The sequence below is a fragment of the Ranitomeya imitator genome, chromosome 3, assembly GCF_032444005.1.
Source record: "Ranitomeya imitator isolate aRanImi1 chromosome 3, aRanImi1.pri, whole genome shotgun sequence".
Taxonomy (NCBI): Eukaryota; Metazoa; Chordata; class Amphibia; order Anura; family Dendrobatidae; genus Ranitomeya; species Ranitomeya imitator.
This window is the reverse complement of record NC_091284.1, coordinates 808,610,828-808,637,457: the sequence shown is the minus strand read 5'-3', so window position 1 is coordinate 808,637,457 and position 26,630 is coordinate 808,610,828. Positions and strand designations below refer to the sequence as shown.

The following is a 26,630-nucleotide window of genomic DNA, read 5'->3' as shown; positions in this document are numbered from 1 at the left end:
TTTGTGTGGTTGTTTCAAAATGGTATAATCTTGAGACCACGGAAATCATATTGGAAAACTAGGGTAACAAAATAAGTTGATGCATATTTTGAAAATTAGCCTTGGTGGATGACTGTAATGATATGTAATTTTATTTATTTATTTATTTTAATTTTTGGCTTGATTCTAATATAATAAGAAAATGTATAATTAGTATGGTTATATAAATGGCATATTTTTTGGAGAATTTTCAACCAATTTACTTGTTGGAATCAAGTGCTTGAAATGGCAGTGACATTGCGCTGGTGCAGCCTGAGAGTGCCGTTTGTGGTGACACGTGTCTGTTTCATTATCCTAAGTCAAGTAACAGTGTCCATTGCTTAAAATTTAGTCCTGGTGACAAGTGTCAGTAATTATTTATCTCTGCTGATGAATTGTAATTGCAGCAACCGATTTCTGATGAGCCATCAGCTTGAGTGTGCCAACTACATGTGGTTCCAAGGTCACCGGTTGGGGGAACGCTGGTGAATGCGTAATTCACCCATTAATATTCCATTTATACTTCAATTAGTGCCGGTTGTTTGACAGTTTGACAATTATTTAAAGAGATGACAAAAATACATTATACTTTCTGGGTCTAATTAGGTGAAATTACTTTAACTGGCTGCCATATTCATTTCACCATATATCAATACTAATAACATAGAAGGAACCGAAACCCTGCAGAACTCAAAAGTTGAGTATAGTGCAATTGTTAATAATTTGCTCTCTTTAACTTTCATCACTTGTTGACTCAACATTAGGTTTTTATTTTGCAGGATAATTTGGAAATCTAAAATATGTTTCAGCCCACCCAATTTTTTTTTTAATGATTTGTTTATTTTGTTTTGAAGTAATGTTTGTAATGAAATATGAATTTTGCAAATGAACATATTTTGAATCGTGGAATAAAATTAATAATGTATTACTAATGATGATAGGAAATACCACGGCTACTATTATTAAAAAAAATATATAGGAAGTTGTTGGAAAAAATTAAGAGAAATTTGCAAAATGTTTACATTTATATTATGGCTGATATGTTTTTATCCAAGTTTAAACAAAGTTAGCCTGTTCAACTTATAAATTGTTTTTTTAATAGTTAGAAATTTTTGATATCACCTTTTGTTTAATCACCTTTCTAAAAAAAATAAATGGTTGAAAAGATAGATGATAATGGTTTACAATCTGTCTTCACTCGTCTCCCACAAAATTTTAAGTTAACCAATTGGATACACTGTCCAATAATGTTTTAAAAAAAATATATACACCACAATGGCATAAGAAGTAATACATTACCATAACCCTAGTGTCTCCTATTATATGCTCAGCCAATTCCTGGCTGGACATAATCAGGAAAGTAGTGGTGGAGGAAAGATGAGGTTGGTATAGTTTATTCTTCTTATGCCATTCAAACCAATTTTTTTTTACGGTAGTGAAGTAGACAGCCCCTTATATAAAAAAAATGGAACAAAAGTTAATAGATGTTAAAAGGGACTTCATGATGCTTGTATTTTTCCAACACTTACTGATTAAAAAAAGTACAATTGTCTGCTATTACTCAAATTTGCACCAGCATATATAATAAATATACATCATACATTAATCATATACTCATGCCTGTAGTGAAAATTTGATTACAAGTTATAAAGGAAAAGGATCGTTATCCAAAAAGTATCGTTTCTCCTTGCGGAGATCGACATGCTAAGCATGCCGAGATGAGGAGACTTAAAGCCGCAAAGGAAAAGGATAAAATTGAATAAACTATTTGAAATGTGAAAAGTGTGATCATCTTTTATATTTTAACGTTAAAGTTTAGTTTTTAAAATACATAAATGTTTTATATAGTTAAATCCTAAAATAAATCTATAATTTATATCATTATCTCATTATCCTATTGTAATTTATTTAAGGTTTTACATCAAAATAGTTGGGATTTTAATATTTTAAAAGATACTAAAATCTTTATCAGGCTTAATTCTTTTTTAATTATAATCATTCAGAAATCTGCTAGATAGGTAATGATAGGATTTTTGAAAATACTTTATATTTTATTCAGTGGTTTATGTCTAAAAATGTCTGTGGAGAGGGAAAAAGAGGGTAGGAAGGAAGGAAAAGAGGGTGGGAGGGAAGAAATGAAGGACTGTAGGGTCGGAGAAAAGTAGTGGAGGGTTTAAAGGAAAAATTAAAGGACTATGGTCAGAAGTAAGAAAGGAAGGACCGTTGTGTAGGACAGAAAGGTTAGAACTAAGAGTTGGTATTGAACAAACTAAAGGTGAAAGGTGGGAAGGAAGAATTGGGAGGTAAAAAGCAAAAAAAGGAAGGACTGGATGGTGGGAAGGAAGAATTGAAGGACTGGATGGTAGTATGGATGAAAATAATGAATGGAAGTTTGGAAGGAAGAAATGAAGTATGAATTGAAGGACTGGATGGTAGTATGGATGAAAGTAAGGAATGGAAGTTTGGAAAGAAGAAATGAAGTACTGGATCGTAAGATGGAAGAAAGGAAGGACTGGATGTTGGGAAGGAAGGACTGCAGTGTGGAAAAGAAATGCAGAAGGGTTAGAAAGAAGTACTAAGAGTTGGCAAGGAACAATAAAAGTAGGGGTGGAGGGTGGTAAGGAGGTATTGTAAGGTAGAAATTAAAAAAGGAGAGACTAGATGGTGGGAAAGAAGAAAGGAAGGACTGGATGTTGGGAAGGAAGGACTGCAGCGTGGAAAGGAAGGACTGAAGGGTAAGAAAGAAGTACTAAGAAGGAAAGAGCAAAGTAGGGGTGGAGGGTGGGAAGTAAGAAAGTACAGAAGGTCTGAAACAGTTTTTGAATTTAGCATTTGCAATGAAATATGGAATTTTGTAAATGTATTTTTTAAGAAACAATAAAATGGAAGGTGGTAAACAAGAATGGAAAGAGTGAAGGGTGGGAAAGAAGAAGCGCTAGAGTGGGCTTGTTTAGTTTAGAAAAAAGACGCCTCAGTGGAGATCTCATTTGCCTGTATAAATATATGGGTGGTCAGTACAGAGGACAGCATATGACTTATTCCTTCCAAAGTCCGTACTAAGGACCAGGGGGCACTCGTTACAGGTGAAAGGCGATTGCGTCAGGTAAATAGAATAGGGTTCAGACTGTGGAATGCCGACCACAAGAGGTAGTAATGGCCGACACTATAACAGCTTTTATACAGGGGCTGCATGATTTCCTCTATATATATATAACATTGTGGGTTATAGTTAAATTAGTGACAAAACATAAAATTGGTGGAGAAAGGTTGAACTTAATGGACCGAGGTCTTTTTTCAACCTATATAGCTATGTAACTATGAGTGGAAGTGGGAAGAAAAAATTTAAGAAAGTGGGAATAATAGGAAGGATTGAAATGAGTCATGAAGAAAGAGAGAAAGGATAGGAAGGGGAGGAAATGGGGAGGACATATAGTGGGTGGAATGGAAAAAAGTGTGAAGGAAAGGAGTAAGTTATTTGAGAATGAAAGCTTTCTAAAGAATATCTATACTTTCCATACTTTGCCATTTTATAGAAAGCATTTCTGAAAAAGCAATCACTTATTTTGCGGACTATAAGATGCACCGGACCTTAAGACGCACACCACGCACCCCAAATGTTGGGGTCGAAAATAGGGAAAAAAAATGTATTTTAAAATGGTGGTGTGTCTTATAGTCGGCTTTTACGGTAGCTTTCAGAAAATGTTCCGGGCTTTCAGAAAATGTCTGCTGAGTCCCCGCATTTCCCATCATCTTCACTTTGGTGGACTTTGGGAAAAAGGCTGTCGGAGGCGGCGCATGCGCAGATTGAGATCTCAGGAGATGAGATATTAATCTGCGCATGCACCGCTTACGATGGCCATTTTTCCGAAGTCCACAGCAGTGAAAATAATGGAAAGTGTGGGGACTCTGCCGAAATTTTGTGAAGTCCCGGAACTTGCTGCCGCAGCCATGCACCACCATACACTGCTACTTCCCTGCCCTTGGCCTGCAGCATCACCCACATTCTGCCTTTTGCCAGCTTCCTGAAGGTGATCCTGCCTCCTGGGACTGCGGTCCAACGCTGCTACCCCCCATGGTAAGCTACATTCACATTATAAGATGCACCCCCATTTTACCTCCAATTTTTTTGGGAAAAAAAGTGCGTCTTATTATCAGAAAAACACGGTATATTTCGGATAAAAAAAATATAGAAGAAAACCTGACAAATAGTAAATAGAAATACTTAGGACAATCAGTTTTCTATATTTCTAATCTTTATAAATACTTTCGAAAAGGAAAAATGCTGCTTGCTAACTAACTAAAATCTTCAGGCCTTGTTCAGGCTGCTTTGAAGGCTATTCAAACTGCAAAACTGCATTAATTCCTATATTATCATAAAGCCCTTTGACTAACTGTTATGTTTTAACTGTATATTATTAAAACAATTTTTTCAAAATAATTCTGTTATATAACTTTTCTTTTTACAACTCATTAATATATAACTACTGTCATTATTAATCCCATTTCTTTTGTAAATTCCATTAAAGAAAAACTTATCTTTTACATTGAGATCAAAGGAGTTGTACACAACTCGAAAAAAGATATATATATTTTTTTCTAGAAACAGCACCACACCCATAAAATGGTTGTGTCTGGTACTGCAGCTTAGTTGCAGTCAAATGAATGGAACTGAGCTGCAATATCACATTCAACCTGTGAACAAAAGTAATGCCGTTTTTCAGAAGAAATCATTTTTGTTTGTATCCTGAATTTAATGCTTATGAACATAAGACTTCCTTCTAAAATCTCTTGCACCTACCTTCTTTTACGTTTTCATACAAATAGTGACACTGACAGACAGAACTACACAGTAATATATATTCGGAAATCTCTCACAATATATTTTATTCTTGTTGAATTACTATATATGCTTCTGGAATGTATGATAAAATACAAATTCACAGTATTTTTTAGAGTACTTCTTTTTCCCCATATAAAAAAAGTAGCCTTTTGTGTGAAGAAACCATATTTATAGAAAACGGTAAAATTAGTTTAGGACTGGACTTTTTTGGACTCGCCAGGGGAGATCATTTTAAGAACATTTAGTGGTCTAATTTTAATTATACCATGGAGTATCATTGTACATTCATGACATATCTTTGTTAGGATCTTATAGGGTATTTGTGAAAAAGCCCGTAAGAAGTAGACTCTAGTGGCAATTGGTTGGCACCAAATGGGAATGTTAGGATTTATGGTAACAAAGTATTCATAGGTTATATCACTAAGGTCTAAAATAGATTACTTGTAGAATTTCCAGTAAGAAATAGACCCCGATGCCAAGTGATGGCATTAAATTGGGTTGTCAGACCTTTTTGTTAAATTCTAGACTGTCCGAAAAACCTTCCAGTACTCCAACGAGCCAGCTCGGACCTATCTCCTGTTGTATATAGATTTGCCGCAAATCGATTTGCACAACTCAGTTTGTTGACCACGACAACAATGTGGGGCTATAAAATGGGTTACGTGAGAACTGTCTCTTACCTGATGGCATCGACATGGCTTATCTTTCTATTAGCCAGCCCGGCGTGACGTCACTCTGCAATGATGAGGCAAGCTAATCAAAAGAAGAGCCATGAATGCCGTGAAGTAAGCAGCAGTTCTCACGGCTCATGTTCAATGGCCACAGATTACTGGCGTGGCCATTGGACCAGTTTGAACAAATGAATGCTCATGAACTCTAGTTGTGTATATTAGATTACATGTAGACTTTCCAATAAGAAAAGACCCCTGTGCCATGTGATGACACTAAATTGGTTTGTCATAACTTTTAGTCAAATTTTAGACTGGCCAAAAGATTCTGCAAATTGATCTGCACAAGTCAGTTCATCGATCACGACAGTAATCTGTGGCAGTAAAATGGGTGCCATGAAAATTGCCTCTCACCTGATGGCATCAACATGGCTTATCTTTTGGTTAACCAGTCTGGCGTGACGTCACTGTGCAACGATGATATTGTGCTAGGCAAGCTAATTAAAAGAAGATCAATGGATGCTGTCAAGTAAGAGGCATTTCTCATGGCTCATGTTCAACGGCCACAGATTACTGACATTGTCAATGGACCTGGTCATGCGAATTTATCCTCATGAACTCTAGTTGTGTAGTTTTCTATATTAGATTACTTGTAGACCTTCTGATAAGAAATAGACCCTGGTACCAAGTGATGGCACTAAATTGGGTTGTCAGAACGTTTTAAGTCAAATTCTTGACTGGCCAAAAATCCTCTGGTACTCCAATGAGTCAGCTCGACCCTATGCACCGTTGTATATAGAGTTGCTGTATGATTGATTTGCACAATTCAGTTTATCGACCACAACAATAATCTGTGGCTGTAAAAATGGGTGCCTCTTACCTCATGGCATCAACATGGCTTATCTTTTGACTAGCATGATTTCACATTTTATTCGCTACGCAATGATGATGTCTCAAATCAAGAGCCACAGATGCCGTCAAGTAAGAGACAGTTCTCACGTCTCCTGTCCAATGACCATAGATTACTGATGTGGCCAATGGACAAGGTCGTGTGAATTGGTTCTCATCAATTCTAGTTGTGTATATTAGTTTAGGATCATCTAGTGCTACTGCTTAAGAAATACTGCTGGAGAGATCAGCGCAAATAGGGTCTTATCCAACGCAAAGTGAATTGATATGATCAAATTCTACTCACCAGATAGAGCTTTTGACGAAGCATTTAAAGTTATCCGCTGTGACAGATCCATGTGCAAGTGATCATGCTGTAGATAAATGAACGGGTTAATGTGGATATAATCTGCGCTGCTGAATATTCGTATGTCCAGACGTATTTCACATCGAGAGAGGTGGTTCATTCAATGTGTTTCAAAGTCTAAGTGACTTCGTCATCAGGACATACCACATGAATTTGACAGTGCAGATTATATATATCCACATTAGTGCTACTCTTAGGAATGAGTAATAATATGTTTTCAGTGACGTCACTTATTCCTAAAAACTCACTCTTTTCTTCTATTTGTTTTCGACCACAAAATGGCTACCTTCACTTCCAAAATATTTACAATCTAGGAAACTAAGACACTTTTCCCTTACATTTTCTTCATATATTTTTCTAAATTCTTTCTTTCCTATACGACAACATTCCGGGCAGAATCTTATCTAGAAATCTACATTCCGCTTTAAGGCTATTTCCGTCATCATTACCTGCTATTAAACTACTATCCTTTGAATTATTGTATTTGGCACCTGAGGATAGTTATCAGAACACAAATATCTTCTTTTTTTTTTTCTGGAATTATGTAAAGATTTTTGTTTGTACATGTGTACTGTTTTAATTGCTTTGATATGATAAGAAAGTTCACTTTAAGTATACAAAAAAATTAATATCCTATTAATGTATGATACCAAACATGTTATTTTTTTATATATCATGGAAAAAAATCCTGGTTTAAAGAGATGTCATCCTTACTTTGTATTGCTTTGAAATCCAATTTCGGTCACAGTTCAAGGTTAAAATAATATACAAATTGCCAAGCCACAAATCAAAACCCATGGCTTTATGGTTATTTTACTAAATGTATTCAAGGCTTTGACACAATTTATTAAAAGCTATGACAATACCATACCAGTTTTTATGGATTTTTTTCAGTAGCGTTGAGTTTGTTTGTTTGTTTTTTATTGTATTTTTTTTACATGCAAAAAGCAATAAAACACAAGTATTTTTTTTCCTCGATAAAAAAATCATTAGAAAATAAAAAGCATTCGACACATAGGGATGCAAGAACACCATAATTAAACAATTCTGCTATAAATATATTCACCAAAAAAACAACTCGCCCTTAGGAAGGGGTAATTACAAAACAGTACTCCGAAAAAATATTTTTTTGCTACTTTTGTATTGTTGGCAACACGGTGAAAAAAGACAATATAATTCATCATTAATAAATTCCAGTCCAATGGGGTTTTTTTTTCAACCACTTGGAGGTTAATGAACAAAGAATATTTACAAAAAATGAAAACTTCATTGACATGTTGCGCGTTGTGCCCTATGTAGTACATACAGTAGTCATCGTTACTGCAGAGAGTCAGTTATTTGTGATGGGTATCAAATATTCGATACGGATTGAGGAGCTCTGAGAGTTTTTATTTGACAAGATTTTTTTTGTGTTTTAGATTCTTCATACAAAATTGTCTGCCATTTTGGTCCCAGACTTTGAGTCTTTTAGAAAATGTACATTCATGTTTGGTCTTCTAATCTTGATAAAAGATCAAGGTTCAGTTCTGGGAAGAGAATCAAAAGCAAAACAAGACAATATATTTTACAGTTGATTACAATCCACTCTGTTCAATTTCATTTTTAAACAGCCAACTTTAACATTAAATCAAAGCACTTATAATACATCCCCTATGCCCAATGGTCAACTCCTTACCAGCCCTCAAGTGTCCTCTTAAACACCATGTTTTAAGGCCACTCTAATAATAACTGCTCTGCATGGGAAGATGGGACCTTTGATCTGATACTGCCCTTAAGGAGCACCAGATGCCTGAAACAAGGTCTGTGAAACCCTCCCCCAAATCATGTATATTTACTCCCATTTTCAATAGCATAATATACATTCACAATGAAGAAGAACTTTGAGAGTAGTCTCTCAAGATCAGGTTGTCATACTTAGGTGACGATGGGGTACAAAGAGCTGATTCTGAAACTGGGGAGCTAGGGGAAGTGCTCTCTGAGTCAATAGAGTCTCTAAAAGGAGAAGGAGGCGTTAAAGCCACCAACTCCTCAACATCTTGCTTTACTACCGGTGCTTCTGAAGTGCTATCTTTGACGCTGTCAGAAGAGGACTTTCTGGCAGAAACTGACCCACCGTTATATTCAATTGCTGGGGCTGGCTGGATCTCTGCAAAGGTGGTCATAGCTGTGGGAAGTTGGATCTCCCTTGGAATCAGGTAAGAAGAACATAAAGGGGTGGGTACCAATGTTCCTTGGGTGTTTGAAGAAAGCATCATGGAGTTTAGCTCACTGATATTGGCGGTGAATCGGGTCACAACATTACTGATTTGATCCATTAAGGAACCTTGAGAAGAACCACTTCGTTGGGCGGCATCTGAATGAAAAGATGGGATGTCATCCTCTGTCCGGGTAACAGAAGCAGCTCTCTGGCTTACAGTACTGATTGGAGAAGGGGTCTGTGGTCGGTACTGTACTGGATAATGCTCCTCAGCTTCAGAAACATCATACAGCATTTTGGCACTGGAATCAGGAAAGGAAGTGCTAATATATCTGTTCTCTGTGCTGCTTTTTGAGAAGGGCTTAATGACAGCCGTCTGATTTGTACCATCCTTTTTCTTCACGTGAACAGAAAGGCGCTGCCATAGATGTTGACCCCGACTGCTCTTCTCATTTTGTGCCCAAGTAACAGATTTTCCATTAGAGCTGAAATAAACGTGAAAAATTATATAAGAATGGGGAACTCACAAGTTACCTTCGATTTTGACTCTTGATTTTATATGTTTCTGCATTATATAACCCCAGATCTTCTTTTAATCTATTGCTTGATTATTTATTTATATATGATGCTGAACATCTCATAACCTATAAAACTTTTATTCTAAAGCTAAATATTAGGCCAACAACAGACTTCTTTAAAACCTAACAAATTTATAGACAACTCCTGAGACTGTGTTAAGCTGAGTTTAAAGAAATTTATTTAGAGAGGCCTATGTTGATGCTTGAGAGCCGTAAAGGTCTGTAACTGGATCCCTTATCTACCTTATAGTATTTATAATAGTGATGTCTTTATGACACTTTGAGCCTTAGACCGGTTAGTCACCTGTACCTAGATGCTGGTTGGCAAGTTAAAGCTCCTGAGCCTAAAAAATGACCTGTAATTGGGTTCCCAATCTGCCATCTATAATAAAGTTTTTTTTATAGGACAGGTGGGACTTCGACATCTTAGGCATCAGGGCCCAGGTGCAACAATAAACTCTAAACTCTACAACCCCTATAACTAGAGCCTTACACAACTTATATAGTGATAATGGTATGGTTAGATTGCAGGCTAAACATATGAATGGGCAGCATTCATAACTTCTATAAGAAGTTGGAGTCTTTCTTGTACAGAAATGCTCAGTTTGATTCCCCCGGTATGGCACCTGCCAGAATATGATAATTCCACGAAGATACAATAGACGTAATATGACAGGTCACTAGGAATGGGTGAATGGGAGCAGAATGGAAAGTTTCAAATGACGGTAAAGTTAGGATTTATGAACAAAAGTAGTCAGAAGATCAACGTCTAAAGGCAGGGGACCCACTCTGTAACCATGAATCAATGGAACAAAACAACTGATGATGGAAAAAGAACCAAAGGTTTAATTAGAAACAAAAATGGAGCAAAGTTTATGAGTGTCGGGAAGTTATTCTGAAATTCATAGGATCAAAATATAATGCCAAAGCAAAACCACTCCAATGAAAACCAAAGTGAATCGGGTTTTTAAAAGCTTTCATTCTGTGATATCAATGAAATACATTGGTTTTCATGGAAAAATTATACTAAAGAAATTGACAGGACTGGTGTTGGAGAACATTTAGTGTCATTCCACTTGTCACCAAAGAGAACCTGTTGCCAAAGATGAAGCTGTGAAAACCAGTAGGGTCCAAAACAAGAAGAGATGAGTGCGGAAACACCTTCTTATGGCCCATGTCTTAACAGGTTAAAAAATCATGAAACTCACGAGACAAACCTTTAGATCACAGACTCCCTGCAAATCTAGGTCTCCTAAGAACCAAACCCTATCCATCAAGCCGGTAGGTCTTCCATTGGGAGATACTTGGGTTCATAATATAATTAATCTGAATTTTGCCTATGATTACAAGACTGAAGGTAAGCTCGGAACTGGCACAAGAGTTGATATGTGAACGACTCATCCAACCACAGGCAAACACTATTTCTTTAGACGACCTGGTATATGTTATTTTGCAGCTTCTTGAATGTCATCCTTAGAGTATTTTCCCAGGTTTAAATGACTCCAGATATCTTTATGAATTATAAATAACAACATTGAGTTTAATCAGAGGATGGAAGAGAAAAGTAAGGTAAGGACCATTTCATAAATAAGCAATAACGAAGAGCAAGTGAGCCAAGACTTTAATGACCTTTATGGTAGTATAACCTTTATGGCCAATGTTAAAACAGGTCACCTCAGCGTTGGAATAGAATCATTCAATCTGTCTCCTGCATGAGATTAGTAGATTTGGTGGACATAAAGCCACTGACTCCACGCCTCCCACTTGATCAACCAGACTTTGATGCCTGGTGATCTGCCAGTAATGAGAGATAAGAACATTTGATAAGGATTATAAGGCACCATAGATTTGTCAACCAGGAATTGGATGAAATGTGGCGATGGTTTTAGCACAGATGGAGATATGGATCAAACCCATTATGCACCTTCCACAAGATGAATAATTTAGACATTCTACCTGCCATGACTGATTCTAATATCTGAAGAACTATGGGCAAGTTTCAGAATCATAGTCAGTTCTTGCACAGAAGAAACATAGAAGATTTAATTAACATTTCATTGGGAGCAGTTTTGAAAAATCTTTGGGATTTTGAGTATTGAAAGACATAACCTTAACAGGTAATTGACAGAGGAAAAGAATTGTGTTGTAATGTGGCCCCTGTCTTATCCCAATGTTTAGAAAAGCCATCTGCACAATCAGTAAAGTAGGGAACAAGAACAGAGTTCACAAATTAAGTTATTGGCTGTCTTGGCAAAACGTAGTCCATAATGTTCCGCGATGCTCTCCAGGAGGTATCTGTAAGAGGGTTCTGCAGTCTATACTGGTCAGTAAAGTAGCTGTTTTGGTTTCAGCCTGCCTCCTGTAAAATATTTCAAGCACATAACAAGGAAAATTAACTTTGGCTACACAAATAAGTATTAATGTCAAGGATTCTATGAAGAAACAACAGGCACAAAAACTTAGGGGCAAAGCAGACCCAAAGTTGTTCTAGAAACACAGCAAGTCCTAAGAGGAATTTTGTCTTACCACATCATGGTAAGTTTCTTCCAAGCAAAAACTAATTAGAATCTTCTCATTTGGTTAATGAAGTAAAAGTGATGCACAAATCATTTGAATTTGTTTGTTTTGGGGTTATTAAAGAGCTTGAACACTATTGGTGACCTCTTGGTGAAGACTCAGATTAATGCATCACATTCTTTCCTCTGTTGTAAGCCGAAACTTTGCAAACTCCATGTGTTCCTCTGATAGAGATTGCCAAGATATGAGAACTTCCTCTGTACTGAAAATGGATGTTCCAGCAAATGGACGTGAGCCAAAGCTAATAAAATTTTAGAAGCCCAGTTTTCTTAGTCTGACGATTTTGGTGGGACTCGTAATGAGACATATCTTCTACCATAGGTGTCTAATAGCTGCTTCCTACACTCTCTCCATTGAAAACATATTAACAGGGCTGTAAGGACAGAAAGTGGTCATCAAAATGAGCATTTGTCCAACAGCTATATCAAGTATATGGGAACCTTTAGAAGTTAGGAAGATTGCAGCTGGAGACGATTTTATCATTCAAATTCCAACATCATATATTTTCTCAAAATGGGAAGCTTTATTGTGTGAGTACCTTGGATTGTATACATTCCTGGCAAGCCGAGGTCCTTCCTTGGAGGTTCATGCAGTGTGACACTTGATGTTAGCCACTGAAAATTCTCCTCGAACCATGCCATTTTTACACGTCATGCTCCTTTATGCCCAGTTTCCAGTTGAAAGTGTTAGTAGACGTTGGGGCGCCATGTGATAATAATAGAGCATCCCAGCATTATGCAGAAGAACCCCCCTGGAAGTGCTGCTTCTGCATAACCATGCCAACTCTTACTGTAGTTTATGAGGTCTTCATTTTTTGGATATGCCAGAAAAGTTAGCAAGTATGGCAAAGTTTAGGATATTGAAGTAAAGCTATATCCAGAAAAATGGCCACAGTTGGGGCTAGGATATGAACAAGAATCAAAATGAGATCCAGGAACCATAATCACAACAAAGCTAAGTAAGTTGACAGAACCAAAAGAAGAATTGCAACCAGGACCAGGAAACACCATGACAATTGAATATAACACCAAGGACTGAGTCTTGGTAGAAACCAATAATCTCATCCATAGATGTCTAAATGCAACAGATTAATGTATCCCTCTTTTTTTCCAAGGACATAGCTCTGAGGAATAGAGGGCAGCAGATATTGGAGTTATTAAAGAATAACTTGTAATACCATGGCTGACCACATGGTGTGCTGTCAAATAGTATTCTAAGTGAAGTTCAATATCCAAAGTCACCCCAATTGGTTGAAATATAAACAGTAGAAATGTATATTTCATGCTCCACATTGTTAGATGGCAATTTGATGTGTTCCATTGTAAATTATAATTGCAGTTAAAAGTTTTTTGTTTTTTAATCAATCCTCATGATCGGTTTCCCATCAAAGGATCCCCAGTTTAAGTGACAGATGTAGATGAGTGATTATGCCCAGCACACCCCCACCGGTTGCACATTGATGGTCTACCCTATAGATAGGTCACCAATTGAGAATCCTAGAAATCCCAATAAAAATTGTCAGCAGGCTCCATATAAAGAAACGAGTTAAGTAGCATCAGGGACATAAATCTATGACATTAGATTCTGGTTCTGGGACTATAAATCAGTCCTTGTCATCCTTCCCCCATTTGATATGGATACACTTTATAATAAGGAGCCATAGATCATCGATGAGTACACCACACTAGTACTTTGGACGTCTATGATAAGGCAAGGAACTAACAGGATCTAAGTATTTACTACAACTCCACTGGTAGGGAAGAATTGGTCATTAGGAAAGAAGGTAACATGGATGGGAACAGGATTACATGACATACGATGCTGGCATCATACTGCATCATACACTGTACTTACCATAAGAAACCCATACTTGAAAGAAAAGGACAAGAAAAACACAAATTTACATAGAATTACAGATATATGGTACCGAAATGTTCCCGTCATAATGTCACACATGGCGGCCATTATTCTGTAGACAGACAGTGCACGAGAGTCATATATTTTATATTGTCTTTTAGTATTTGAGTTTTTATTTTTTTTTCGATATTTCATGTTTTATTACACTTGTTTAAAATTTATTTTCGATTATGGGCCGCCTAAAGTAATATTTGTCACTTATGTGGTGCGATGGCATAGATACCCATCAGACAAAATCTGAATAAAAACCTGGTAGCATTTGTTCTTTTCCTTGTATTTTTCTTATATTTCTGTCCTAAAGGAATTGACCGATGAAAAGAAGTTATCATCTCTCCATAGCATAGGTGATAACTTATTGATTGGTGACATCTGACTGATGGGATCAGAAATGGTCAGCAGGTCAGAGAACCTATCACCCTTAGACTGGCGCAACAGTGCTTAGATTCAATTACCACTCCATTCATTCCCCAATGGGCTGGTGAGTACTGTGCTCAGATTTTTCCAGGAGCCTCTTTGAGAAGGAATGGAGTTGAGGATGGGAGTCCAACCTTCCACTCCATTTTGTAATGGGGATAAAACTTCCCGGTCTACCGGGAGCCAGTAAACAAACAGATAGCACATAGCAGAGCAGTACGTTTTTATACATCCATCCCTGATCCAGTAGTGAGTTTCTTTGATGTACACTGTAGGAGTTGTAGGTCATCCGAGAGGAGGTCAATGTTTCAGGATCATGCTTGGTAAACCAGTAAAGAATTGCTGTAGTAGTATATCCCATCAGTCGGCTTGGGTTCCCATCAAATAACCCAAAGAAAATGGCTACAGAGCCGCCATTTGTGCCACTTATTTACAAATTTGAAAATGCTTTAACAGGGTATTCCAGACAAGAAGGTGTAAGTGTTAGATCAGTGCCACATTACCAGCACTAAGGATCTTAAAAATGCCACTAATGGCCTCCTACTGTATGTTACCGATGGGCCAAGTATCCAGTATAGATTGTTTTTAGGAAATGTGATATCCTTTACACAATTCAAGAAACCTCATTTACAATACTGCTTTTGCAATACATAACGAATTTTCCACCCAGAAAATCCACTGTGTAAACGTTCTGTGGCAAAATATCCTTATTTTAAAGGAATGAAAATATAGAGTTAACAAAAGACTTTAATTACATCGGTAATTCATAAAAAAAGCAATTCCAATCAGTTAAAATAAAATTCCTTCTATTTTTTAAGGAAGAGTCAGATGGACGTATAACTCGGACGGGGATCGCAACGCAGTACTTGGACTGGCTGTCGGCTCTCCTGACCTGAGTGTGACCACTGCACAGAAATACATGCTGTTAGGCTCCTGCCCGTCCAAGTATTGCATTTCGATCCTCGTCCGAGTTATATGGCCCTCTGACTCTTCCATTCGATGCACATTTTTGTCCATGAAGGGCAATATAGTAGAATGGTGTCAATGAGTTGTTCCAAAAATTACATATAGTGGCTGAAACTTCTTTCCAACGAGAACAAGAAAAAAGCTTGTTCCATAATTAACACATTAAAAAAAAAGGTATGATGAGTGTGACAAAAATATACTTTAGTAAAACCTATTTTTTTTTATTATTTCAATCAAACTTCCTTTAAAAATCTTGACTGGAAATACTCTTTAATCTCAACAAATAGCTCAGCCCAATTAATCCTCACTTTATTTCCCTTCCAAGAACTTTTTGTATCAGCTCAGTCCTATCCGGTGGAACGTTGCTTTCAAACATGTAAGTTATCACGTCTGAGACAACATACAACGTACGGACGTACACCACATAAAGCGGTTAGGCTGGTAGGTTGTGGTCGTTTGCTCCTTGTATAGCGCTGCACAACATAGATTAAGAGTTTTAAAATAAATTCTTACATTCCGATAGGTTGCTGACAATAGGTGTGAGTAGGCCCAGGAGTAAATGAAATGCTAGAATAAAGAAAGGTGGATGGGTTAATAAATAAATTAAAAAAATGTATATAAAAAGAAAAGTTACTGTTGCCCAATATATTCTTAGTTTATTTTATAAATTAGGACTTAAAGCGGATTTCCAGGAAATAACGTTGATAAATTAACTTTGATGAGCCATAACATTTGTAATCTCAGAGCTTCAACTCTCGGGACCCCTTACTAGTCAGCAGAATGAAGTAAGTGGGTGCTTATCATTTTCAAAAGGTTTTGACCTGTCATTGTGACAGGTCAGACATTTTTAACATTGGGGGGGTCAAGAAGCTAAGATCCCCATGATCACAGGGCAGAAGGGCTATATCATTACATTCCAGGTTGGCTCAATTTGACTTTTCTTGGAGAGCAAAGCAAGCAGTGTATCGACTCAAAGACTTTCTGCTCTTAGCACTAGAGATGAGCGGATCTGACAAGATTCCAATTTGCCAAACCTGTCGAATTTTACTGAATTTATTCTCCTCATATTGATTGTCCCTTATTATGCTCTCAAAACCCAGTGCATAGTAAACATAAGATATAGGAAAAAACAAACAACCAATGCTCACCTCACCAATCACCCCTGCTGCTCACTGTCCCACATACGGTCTTTGGCATCTTCACGCTAGGCTAGGACTTCCATTCGTGAATAGGCCCAGGATGCCCTAGCGCATGCCAGCTTGCTGAATTCATGTGGATACGGAATTTTTGGCACATTTGATCAGAATTTAACCCTACTTGAATATGGATTTTTTTTAACTTGGTGTAAATGCCGTTATTTCCCTCAATCCGTCTTTGTTATTCTTTTGTTCCCGTGCCTCTCCGTTCATGAGATATGGCCCTCCATGAGATCTGGTCTTTTTTGCCTACTGGGTGTGGTCTTCAAAAAGACACCCACAGAGAAGAGTTCAGGATAACTCCTACTTAGCTAAAAAAGACTAGATTTACATAAAGGGAAGATAGGGTCATATCTCTGTAACGGAGAGGTGCAGGAACATAAGAAAAACACCGTCAAATTCAAAAGAACAGCGGAATTTACATCAGGTAAAAAAAAAATTATTTATAGCACATGATAGATTCTCTTTAAAGGGAACCAATAAATTAAAAAAAATCTTTTGACATGTCATAGTGACATGTCAGTAGTCTTAATAAGAGTGGGTTGGGTGCCATGAGTACAAAGTCTTTAAATTCATACATTGCTTATTCTTTCAAGGAAAGTCTAATAGGATAATCAGGAATGAAGGGCATAGTCCTTCTGCCCTTTCCTTTTAGTGATAATGGGTATTTGAGAACCTGAAATCCCACTGATGAAAATTTCCTTTTGAAGTCCCAATAAATGAATGTTTGAAAAGCACATGAACATCAATGTGGTCTCTTTATTCTGCTGACTGACGGGGGGTCATAGGACCTTCACCAATCACATATTGATTGCTTATCTTAAAGATAAATCCTCAAAGTTGTTTGCCGGAAAGTCCCGTTAAAGGGACTCTGTCACCTGAATTTGGAGGGAGCAATCTTCAGCCATAGAGGCGGGGTTTTCGAGTGTTTGATTCACCTTCTCCTTACCTGCCGGCTGCATGCTGGCTGCAATATTGGATTGAAGTTCATTCTCTGTCCTCCATAGTACACGCCTGCGCAAGGCAAGATTGCCTTGTGCAGGCATGTACTACGGAGGACAGAGAATGAACTTCAATCCAATATTGCAGCCAGCATGCAGCCGGCGGGTAAGGAAAGGGTGAATCAAACACCCGAAAACCCCGCCTCTATGGCTGAAGATTGCTCCCTCCAAATTCAGGTGACAGAGTCCCTTTAAATCTTACTAATTAATGCACTAAACATTTCATGGCGCCATAACTATATTGAACATCTGATTTCATCAGTCAAGGTGATAGGGCCAAAAAAGTATGTAAACCCTTATATTTCACAACTAATAAAACTTTTTTCGTTAGTCTTTAGTGATCAAACCTTGACAGAGTGTAGAAGAGCCCATATCTCTATTCCTCAGGTTACTGTAAAACTTATCGGGATATTTTCCTTATGAAACCTTCTTCAGATCAAAAAGTCTTCATCTTTGACAGTTTTTTATTTATTGGAAAACTCTTCATTGTGATTCTATTTTCTTTTATATCTTGGATAATTTTTAACAATTTATCTAAAATTAAGATTTGTATTTCAAGAAGAAGATGTCTCATATTCAACAATTTTGCATTTTCAAAGGTGGCAAAATGACTATGAACTGGCAAAGCCGCCGTAGACCATGCCTCTCAGATGATCTCCAAATTAAATTTTTTCTCTTTTTACCAGGCCATGACTTCTCATGTTCGAGAAAGGAGGTTTTGACCATTGTATTCCACCAAGAACACATGTTGTGATTGGTGTTAATTTTGGTGTGATGATAAGTGTAACATCAAGAGGAAGAGCAGTTTACATTTTTGGAGCTCGGGAACACTACTTTCTATTATTGACTATTACAATCCATACTTTCTAAAATTTGGGTTGAGTATAATACATCGCCGGGCAGCTTGATCTTTAATGTAGACCCTAGTGTCTCCTTTTCTTATCTCTTTTTTTCCCCCTGAATTCACATTAAATTACGAAGGTCCCGATTCATTTTTGCCTTTTCTTCTCTAATTTTTCCTGGTATTTTTTTGCTTGCACTTTATTCATATAATTTGCCCTTTTTTGTAAATTAATTTTATATGTGTTTCCCTGTTTTTTTTAATGTTCACCTTGTGGGCATGATATGTGGTTTACAGATGTTTTTAGCTGATTCAATTTAAACTTTTATAAAAAAAAAATTGCAACAAATGTTGTGTCATTTTACCTGAACATGCGACGCAAAAAAGTTTAACGACAAAAATAAAGAGCGTTTTTGGGGTTTGCACAGAATTCAAAAACATCAAACGCCATATTAAATAATTTGACACAAAAAATATTAACCTATACTTAAAGACAAAAAAGAAAACTGACTTAAAAAGAAAAAAAAAAGCACAATATGATTCGGGCCCATATTATACGAAACTTGTTGACTGGGGTTCAACTTAGAGATCTCGGGATCCAGAGCAAAATTGCAAAAATTGCTGTTTTTGACCATGTTGCATTTATAACATTGGTGTTTTTTGCAGCAGAAGGAACTTTGGACCTCCTCGGGCACGAAGATACGGTTGCAACTGCTCATTATTAATTTTCTAAAGCTAAAAAGTTCTAACCTATGGTTCTGAAGGTCTATACATTTGTATCCTTCCTTACCTTTTCTCTTGGCTCATCACATCCTCAGATGAACAGCAAAATGACCAGCTTTTAAAAAAAGAAACATGATTTTGCGTTACTCTGTTGGGAGATGTTTATACTATAAGTGTCTACATAATGTGATCTACAACCTATCAAGATTTTTCTTAGCATGTTGTGATATTTTTTATGAGAAGTTGGAGTCCAAATTTAAGAAAAGGAATGGGTGGACACGTCTGTATATTTTGGCCTTCAGTGTTGAATGTCTTCTGTTTATAAATTGTCAATCCATTTTTACTTTTTCAAACTTTTGGGAATTCCTATAAATATTATATTTTTTATATATAAAGTCAAAAACAGAATTATGATTACTAAAATCAATTTTGCCAAAACTGTTTGACTCATTAACATTCGATAAGGTTGGTAAAAAAAAACAAAAAAAAAAAAACTTTCTAACAAGTCGTTATTCTAGAGGTTCACATACTTTTTTTCAACTCATAAACACCTTGATTGATTAAAGCACCTGTGCAATACAGATTGGACTGCTGCTTGGTAAAAACTGCCAATGTATAGTGATGATTTTGAGTAGGATGAGACAATATTTGGGAGACATGCATAGAGAAAATGGACAAAGGGGATAAACTTTTTCTTATAACTCTACTGTCCCTTTTTTATTTTGGCATCAGGTTTATTAAACGCTAATAAACTGACTTAATGAGACGGCATGAGAACTTACTGATGTATACAGTAAATGCCTACACGTCAATGGGTAGGGATCTTAGTTGATAAGTTCTTTTTAATCCAAAACCTTAATTTGTCCCTTTCATTTTAAACTTAAAGAAATATTTTCTGAATTTGAATAGTTACTTAGACGTTACCCAGCGAATCAATAAGAAGCAATACTCGCCCCCCATTGGTCCTTCCCCTATTCTGATCAGATACTCCTCCAGTCCTTGCTGGTTTCTACTTCCTGGTCTCATCTCGACACACAGGAAATGCCTGTTTAGCCAATCACAGGCCACAGAGGTAACCTTCCTCAGCCAGTGATTGGTTAAATGGCATTTCTTGTTCGTTGAGACAGACCAAAAAGAAGAACCAGAGCGGTATTCTGAAAGCCCGAGAACACACAGTGGAACAGGATCAATAGGAGAGCATTTTGCTTAATTTCTTTTTTTTCATTCCACTCAGCCTTTAATAAATAAATAAGTAAAAGGCAGGATACTTTTTCGGGACTGTCTAATGCATATTGCACAACAGTCCTGATTTTGGCAGGATTATTCTACCACTTCCTTTAAAAGGGATGGAGTTTATGCAAGTCCAACACAAAAGTGCCTGGTTTTGGGTGTTCCCGGGGACAGGGCTTAAATACCAATGTATATGTAGGTAAATATGTTAATGGATGCAGGTACGCTCAGTAGTATAAGAGTATGATGGTATCACACTGATGCATTACTTTAAAGAGACATACTCCCTGATGAAGCTGGGTGAAACTCCAGTTGGGTTGCTGGGATAAAACACAATTAGCGCTTCACACTTGTACCATGTAAGTTTATATATGATTCCTTTGCTTCTTTGAGAGTATGCAACCCATTGTGGACAATATTCCATCAATGTATCTGTGTACTTGGTGATATATGCTTTATAACCCCTGATGTGACTTTTTTGGCCCTCCACTGAGATACTGTCTGGGATGATTTAGTGAATCCTGCTTTGAGCAGGGGGTTGGACCAGATGACCCAGGAGGTCCTTTCCAACTCAACCATTCTATGATTCTACTCTGCTTTAAACTCCTTTTTCTCTACCTATTTTTTCAAATATAAATAAAGTACAAGACATTGGTGAGACGTACTGCAACACCATGTATTCTTTTTATTTACTTTAAAGAGGTCTGTCATAGTAACAGATTCCTCTTAAAGGGGTTGTCCATCCTTTTTTATTCTAAAAACAAGCACAGTGTGTTATAAAAATAAAAAAACACATATAATTTCCTACCATTCCCCACTGCTCCTCTGTTCTTCTGCCCAGATCCTGGCGCTGATCACCAGGAACAGCGCCTGGCAATTATAGCCGTTCACTAGTTGTGGTTTTCACTAACACTTCCCCCAATAGAAGAGTGGAGGTTTTGGCAGTACGGAGGAAACCATTGGGGATCATTCATATATATATTTTTGTCAGTATGGAACAGTTTACTTTTTACAAAAAAAGGAGGAAAACCGCTTTAAATACTAAAAATTCTTAAAGGGAGTCTGTCACCCCCAAAATCGTATATGAGCTCCGGCCACCAGCTTCAGGGGCTTATCTACAGCATTCTGTAATGCTGTAGATAAGCCCCTGATGTAACCTGAAAGATGAGAAATACAGGTTAGATTATACTCACCCAGGGGTGGTCCTGCTGTGGTCCGGGTCCGATGGGTGTCACGGTACGGTCCAGCGCCTCCTATCTTCATACGATGACGTCCTCATCTTGTCTTCTTGCCACGGCACTGGCGCAGGCATACTTTGTCTTATTGAGGGCAGAGCAAAGTACTGCAGTGCGCAGGCGCTGGGCCTCTCTGACCTTTCTGACCTTCTGACCAGAAGAGGACGTCATCGTATGAAGATAGGAGGCGCTGGACCGGACCGCGACACCCATCGGACCCGGACCGCAGTGGGACCGCCCCGGGTGAGTATAATCTAATCTTTGATATAATCTTTCAGGGTACATCGGGGGCTTATCTACAGCATTACAGAATGCTGTAAATAAGCCCCTGATGCCGGTGGCCACAGCTCATATACGATTTTGGGGGTGACAGATTTCCTTTAACTGGGTCTATTCAATCTTCCTTGTTATTGATTAGTACAATACAAAACTGTATAAAGTAGAAAAACTACCATAATAAATATGGCAACTCAGGGTGGAACATAAAATGGATAGGAAGTAATGGCTCGTTGAACGACTTACATTGGGTACAGGTGGTCTGATGATGGAGGTGCGAAGACTGAAAAAACAAAGAACAAACTACCGTAAAGACATGAGATGAGGGTGGAAATGGAGAAGACAAAAACAATGGTACAAATAATAGGAGGATAAAAACAATGAAGATTATGGCAAAATCTTCTGTCATTACTTCTGGGCCAGACTGATTCTTTCCGTGTGATACTTTTTGGAATCGCAACTCTGTAAAATGACTCCTGCTAAAATTTACAGTTAACAATGGACCAGACCTGAGGCCGCACATGCCGGTCACCCTCCTTTATAGTGAATATCGCCCAATGCAAATTCTTTACCTACCATGTGCCATTTACGATGCTGGAGAAGAACAGCCTTTAGGCCTTCTCAGGCACTATGACTTAGATGCAGGTACTACCTGTGCCACCCCTGATGAAGGAGGATAAGGAAACAACTTTTTCTGTCTCTTCTATAGGCTATTATTGGGAGTGATTAAGCATGTGTGGCCATCTCTAAGCTATAAATTTGGAACTTGGGAGATTGAGGCCTGTAGATGGAGATGGTGGCCACATTGATGGATTGAAGGACTCCTCTAGAGAAGTGACTCTTACCCATAATAATCTCATTACGTATTTAAAAAATGTAAGAAATCTTAAAAAACCTTGAATTTGTGAACATGAATCAATCTGAATATTTTAATTCTGCACATTCCATGCTTTTATATCAGCAATGGTTTTCTGCTATCGGCATATACTCCATAAAGGAAGCCCATTGGCCTTTAAGAGAAAAAGGGCCCCAGACTTGATCATTCCATCCTCTTTGCTATTGGATGGTGACAATCAACACATTACTTCTGACACCAGAGGAACTCTAATGTTAGCAAACACCAGATCTGGATTTAGACATAACGGGGTATTATCACAATTGAAAGTTATTCCTTAGCCATAGGACAAGAGATAACCTACTGATTTCTGGGATCTGAACACTGGGACCCCCATCGATCCTAAAAATAGGGCCCTGCAGTGGAAGTGTACTTGACCTCCGCTCCTTTCATTGTCTATGAGACTGCCGGAAATAAGCGCTGTTCTTGGTTCAATCCGGCAGTCCCATATTAGCATGTGCAAATCCAGGATCGCTATGGTTTTCAATTGTGTAAAGGGGTGAACAATCCCTAGGTTCTTCTGTTTTAGTTACTAAGAATGTGCAACGGTTTGATCCTAGTTATGGAGACCCTCCTCTTATAAAATGGGGAACATGAAACCAAGTGCATGCAAATGATACTGATTATAGGCACATTTACGACATATTGGGGTAGTGGTTGAAAATAACACCAGAAAGTGTTTCTTAAAGACAATGTCTAAGATTTGAAACCACGGTCTTTATAGTAAGAAACAGCGCCACTTCTGTCTGTTGTTGGCCAAATCTGGCACTTCCTGAAAACATCCTATAAGGAAACCTGTTTTAGTCTCACTACAAATATGTTACAAATAAAAACTTTGACAAGCGATGAAAATGTAAAGAGTGTACCACCGGGAATTCATGTTAAATATTTCGTTGTAAAACAGAGGTAAACAAATTTTTAGATGTAAAGATTTTTACCTTAACGTTTCTCCAGAAGACCCTCTCCTTTTCCATAAATTGACCAGACTGCTGGATCGACTGGCGGCTGAAGAAGACTTTCCATCCCCAACGTGCATTCGGACCACTGTGGAGGTAGTGAACGCACTGCGGACATTTCTTTCTGGTTTCGCAAGGATTATATACACCTTTGGCACAAACATACAGCCGAGAGCTACCGTGGCACTTAGGCTCACTGAGAAGCACATGGTGATAATTTTATAGTTGCTACCAAAATAAATTGGCACAAAGGCTAACCAAATGATGCAGGTGGTGTACATGGTGAATGCGATGTATTTTGCCTCGTTAAAATTGGCTGGCACATTCCGAGTCTTGAACGCATAGAAGGTACAGCTCAAGATCAGCAAACCATTGTAGCCAAGTGGAGTCACCACACCAAGGTTGTTGGTGTTGCAAATCAAGTAGACTTCTCGGATGCTCGGGTAATCAAACATGATATCTGGAGGTTCCATGATAAACAGAGCAATGATGATTCCTAGCTGGATGCAGATAAGGACGAAAGCTATGACCAGCTGTGCGCAGGCACTCATGAACCGTGGCTTCTTGGTACAGATTTTCTTCTTACTACCGGCCAAGATCCGGGCTATGCGGTTGGTTTTGGTCACAAGGGCCGAATAGCTCATCGCTGGAGAAAGACCAATACCAATTCTTTGCAGGTAACAATATATCCGTTGAGGTTTTGCAATTAGACAGAACGTGCACAGGTAGCCTAAGCAGATGCCGGCCAGGATGATGTAGCATAGTTCTCTACTCGATGACTTCACTACAGGAGTGTCTCGGTACAGGATGAATATTGCTGTGACGAACATGGTGGCAAGTAAACCTAGACACGCAAAGACTACAGCTGCTATCGGCTCAGGGTCCTTCCACCGAAGATATTCTACTGGGATTTGGATACATCCTATAAAGGCAAAAATAATGGTTAAAAAACAACTCATGTACACATCATAGTAACATAGTAACATAGTAACATAGTTAGTAAGGCCGAAAAAAAGACATTTGTCCATCCAGTTCAGCCTATATTCCATCATAATAAATACCCAGATCTACGTCCTTCTACAGAACCTAATAATTGTATGATACAATATTGTTCTGCTCCAGGAAGACATCCAGGCCTCTCTTGAACCCCTCGACTGAGTTCGCCATCACCACCTCCTCAGGCAAGCAATTCCAGATTCTCACTGCCCTAACAGTAAAGAATCCTCTTCTATGTTGGTGGAAAAACCTTCTCTCCTCCACACGCAAAGAATGCCCCCTTGTGCCCGTCACCTTCCTTGGTATAAACAGATCCTCAGCGAGATATTTGTATTGTCCCCTTATATACTTATACATGGTTATTAGATCGCCCCTCAGTCGTCTTTTTTCTAGACTAAATAATCCTAATTTCGCTAATCTATCTGGGTATTGTAGTTCTCCCATCCCCTTTATTAATTTTGTTGCCCTCCTTTGTACTCTCTCTAGTTCCATTATATCCTTCCTGAGCACCGGTGCCCAAAACTGGACACAGTACTCCATGTGCGGTCTAACTAGGGATTTGTACAGAGGCAGTATAATGCTCTCATCATGTGTATCCAGACCTCTTTTAATGCACCCCATGATCCTGTTTGCCTTGGCAGCTGCTGCCTGGCACTGGCTGCTCCAGGTAAGTTTATCATTAACTAGGATCCCCAAGTCCTTCTCCCTGTCAGATTTACCCAGTGGTTTCCCGTTCAGTGTGTAATGGTGATATTGATTCCCTCTTCCCATGTGTATAACCTTACATTTATCATTGTTAAACCTCATCTGCCACCTTTCAGCCCAAGTTTCCAACTTATCCAGATCCATCTGTAGCAGAATACTATCTTCTCTTGTATTAACTGCTTTACATAGTTTTGTATCATCTGCAAATATCGATATTTTACTGTGTAAACCTTCTACCAGATCATTAATGAATATGTTGAAGAGAACAGGTCCCAATACTGACCCCTGCGGTACCCCACTGGTCACAGCGACCCAGTTAGAGACTATACCATTTATAACCACCCTCTGCTTTCTATCACTAAGCCAGTTACTAACCCATTTACACACATTTTCCCCCAGACCAAGCATTCTCATTTTGTGTACCAACCTCTTGTGCGGCACGGTATCAAACGCTTTGGAAAAATCGAGATATACCACGTCCAATGACTCACCGTGGTCCAGCCTATAGCTTACCTCTTCATAAAAACTGATTAGATTGGTTTGACAGGAGCGATTTCTCATAAACCCATGCTGATATGGAGTTAAACAGTTATTCTCATTGAGATAATCCAGAATAACATCCCTCAGAAACCCTTCAAATATTTTACCAACAATAGAGGTTAGACTTACTGGCCTATAATTTCCAGGTTCACTTTTAGAGCCCTTTTTGAATATTGGCACCACATTTGCTATGCGCCAGTCCTGCGGAACAGACCCTGTCGCTATAGAGTCACTAAAAATAAGAAATAATGGTTTATCTATTACATTACTTAGTTCTCTTAGTACTCGTGGGTGTATGCCATCCGGACCCGGAGATTTATCTATTTTAATCTTATTTAGCCGGTTTCGCACCTCTTCTTGGGTTAGATTGGTGACCCTTAATATAGGGTTTTCATTGTTTCTTGGGATTTCACCTAGCATTTCATTTTCCACCGTGAATACCGTGGAGAAGAAGGTGTTTAATATGTTAGCTTTTTCCTCGTCATCTACAACCATTCTTTCCTCACTATTTTTTAAGGGGCCTACATTTTCAGTTTTTATTCTTTTACTATTGATATAGTTGAAGAACAGTTTGGGATTAGTTTTACTCTCCTTAGCAATGTGCTT

The 26,630-nt window shown here is 38.0% G+C and overlaps 1 protein-coding gene across 15 annotated transcripts in view; it reads right to left on the bottom strand.

Moving 5' to 3' along the window:
- Positions 1-7,301: 7,301 nt before the first annotated feature.
- Positions 7,302-26,630, bottom strand: part of GRM5 (glutamate metabotropic receptor 5) — a 462,859-nt gene continuing 443,530 nt past the window's right edge. For 2 of the 15 annotated variants that reach the window (XM_069759260.1, XM_069759259.1), the window contains exons 8-12: positions 23,766-24,705; positions 19,259-19,306; positions 15,944-15,997; positions 8,895-9,463; positions 7,302-8,307 (exon numbers count right to left, since the gene is read on the bottom strand). In XM_069759260.1, the coding sequence (XP_069615361.1) occupies positions 8,264-8,307; positions 8,895-9,463; positions 15,944-15,997; positions 19,259-19,306; positions 23,766-24,705 (1,655 nt within the window). In that variant the 3' untranslated portion in view covers positions 7,302-8,263. Of the gene's footprint in view, positions 8,308-8,523; positions 9,464-15,943; positions 15,998-19,258; positions 19,307-23,765; positions 24,706-26,630 lie in introns of those variants that run through there. The other 13 variants (XM_069759266.1, XM_069759265.1, XM_069759262.1 and 10 more) reach the window with 7 other exon arrangements.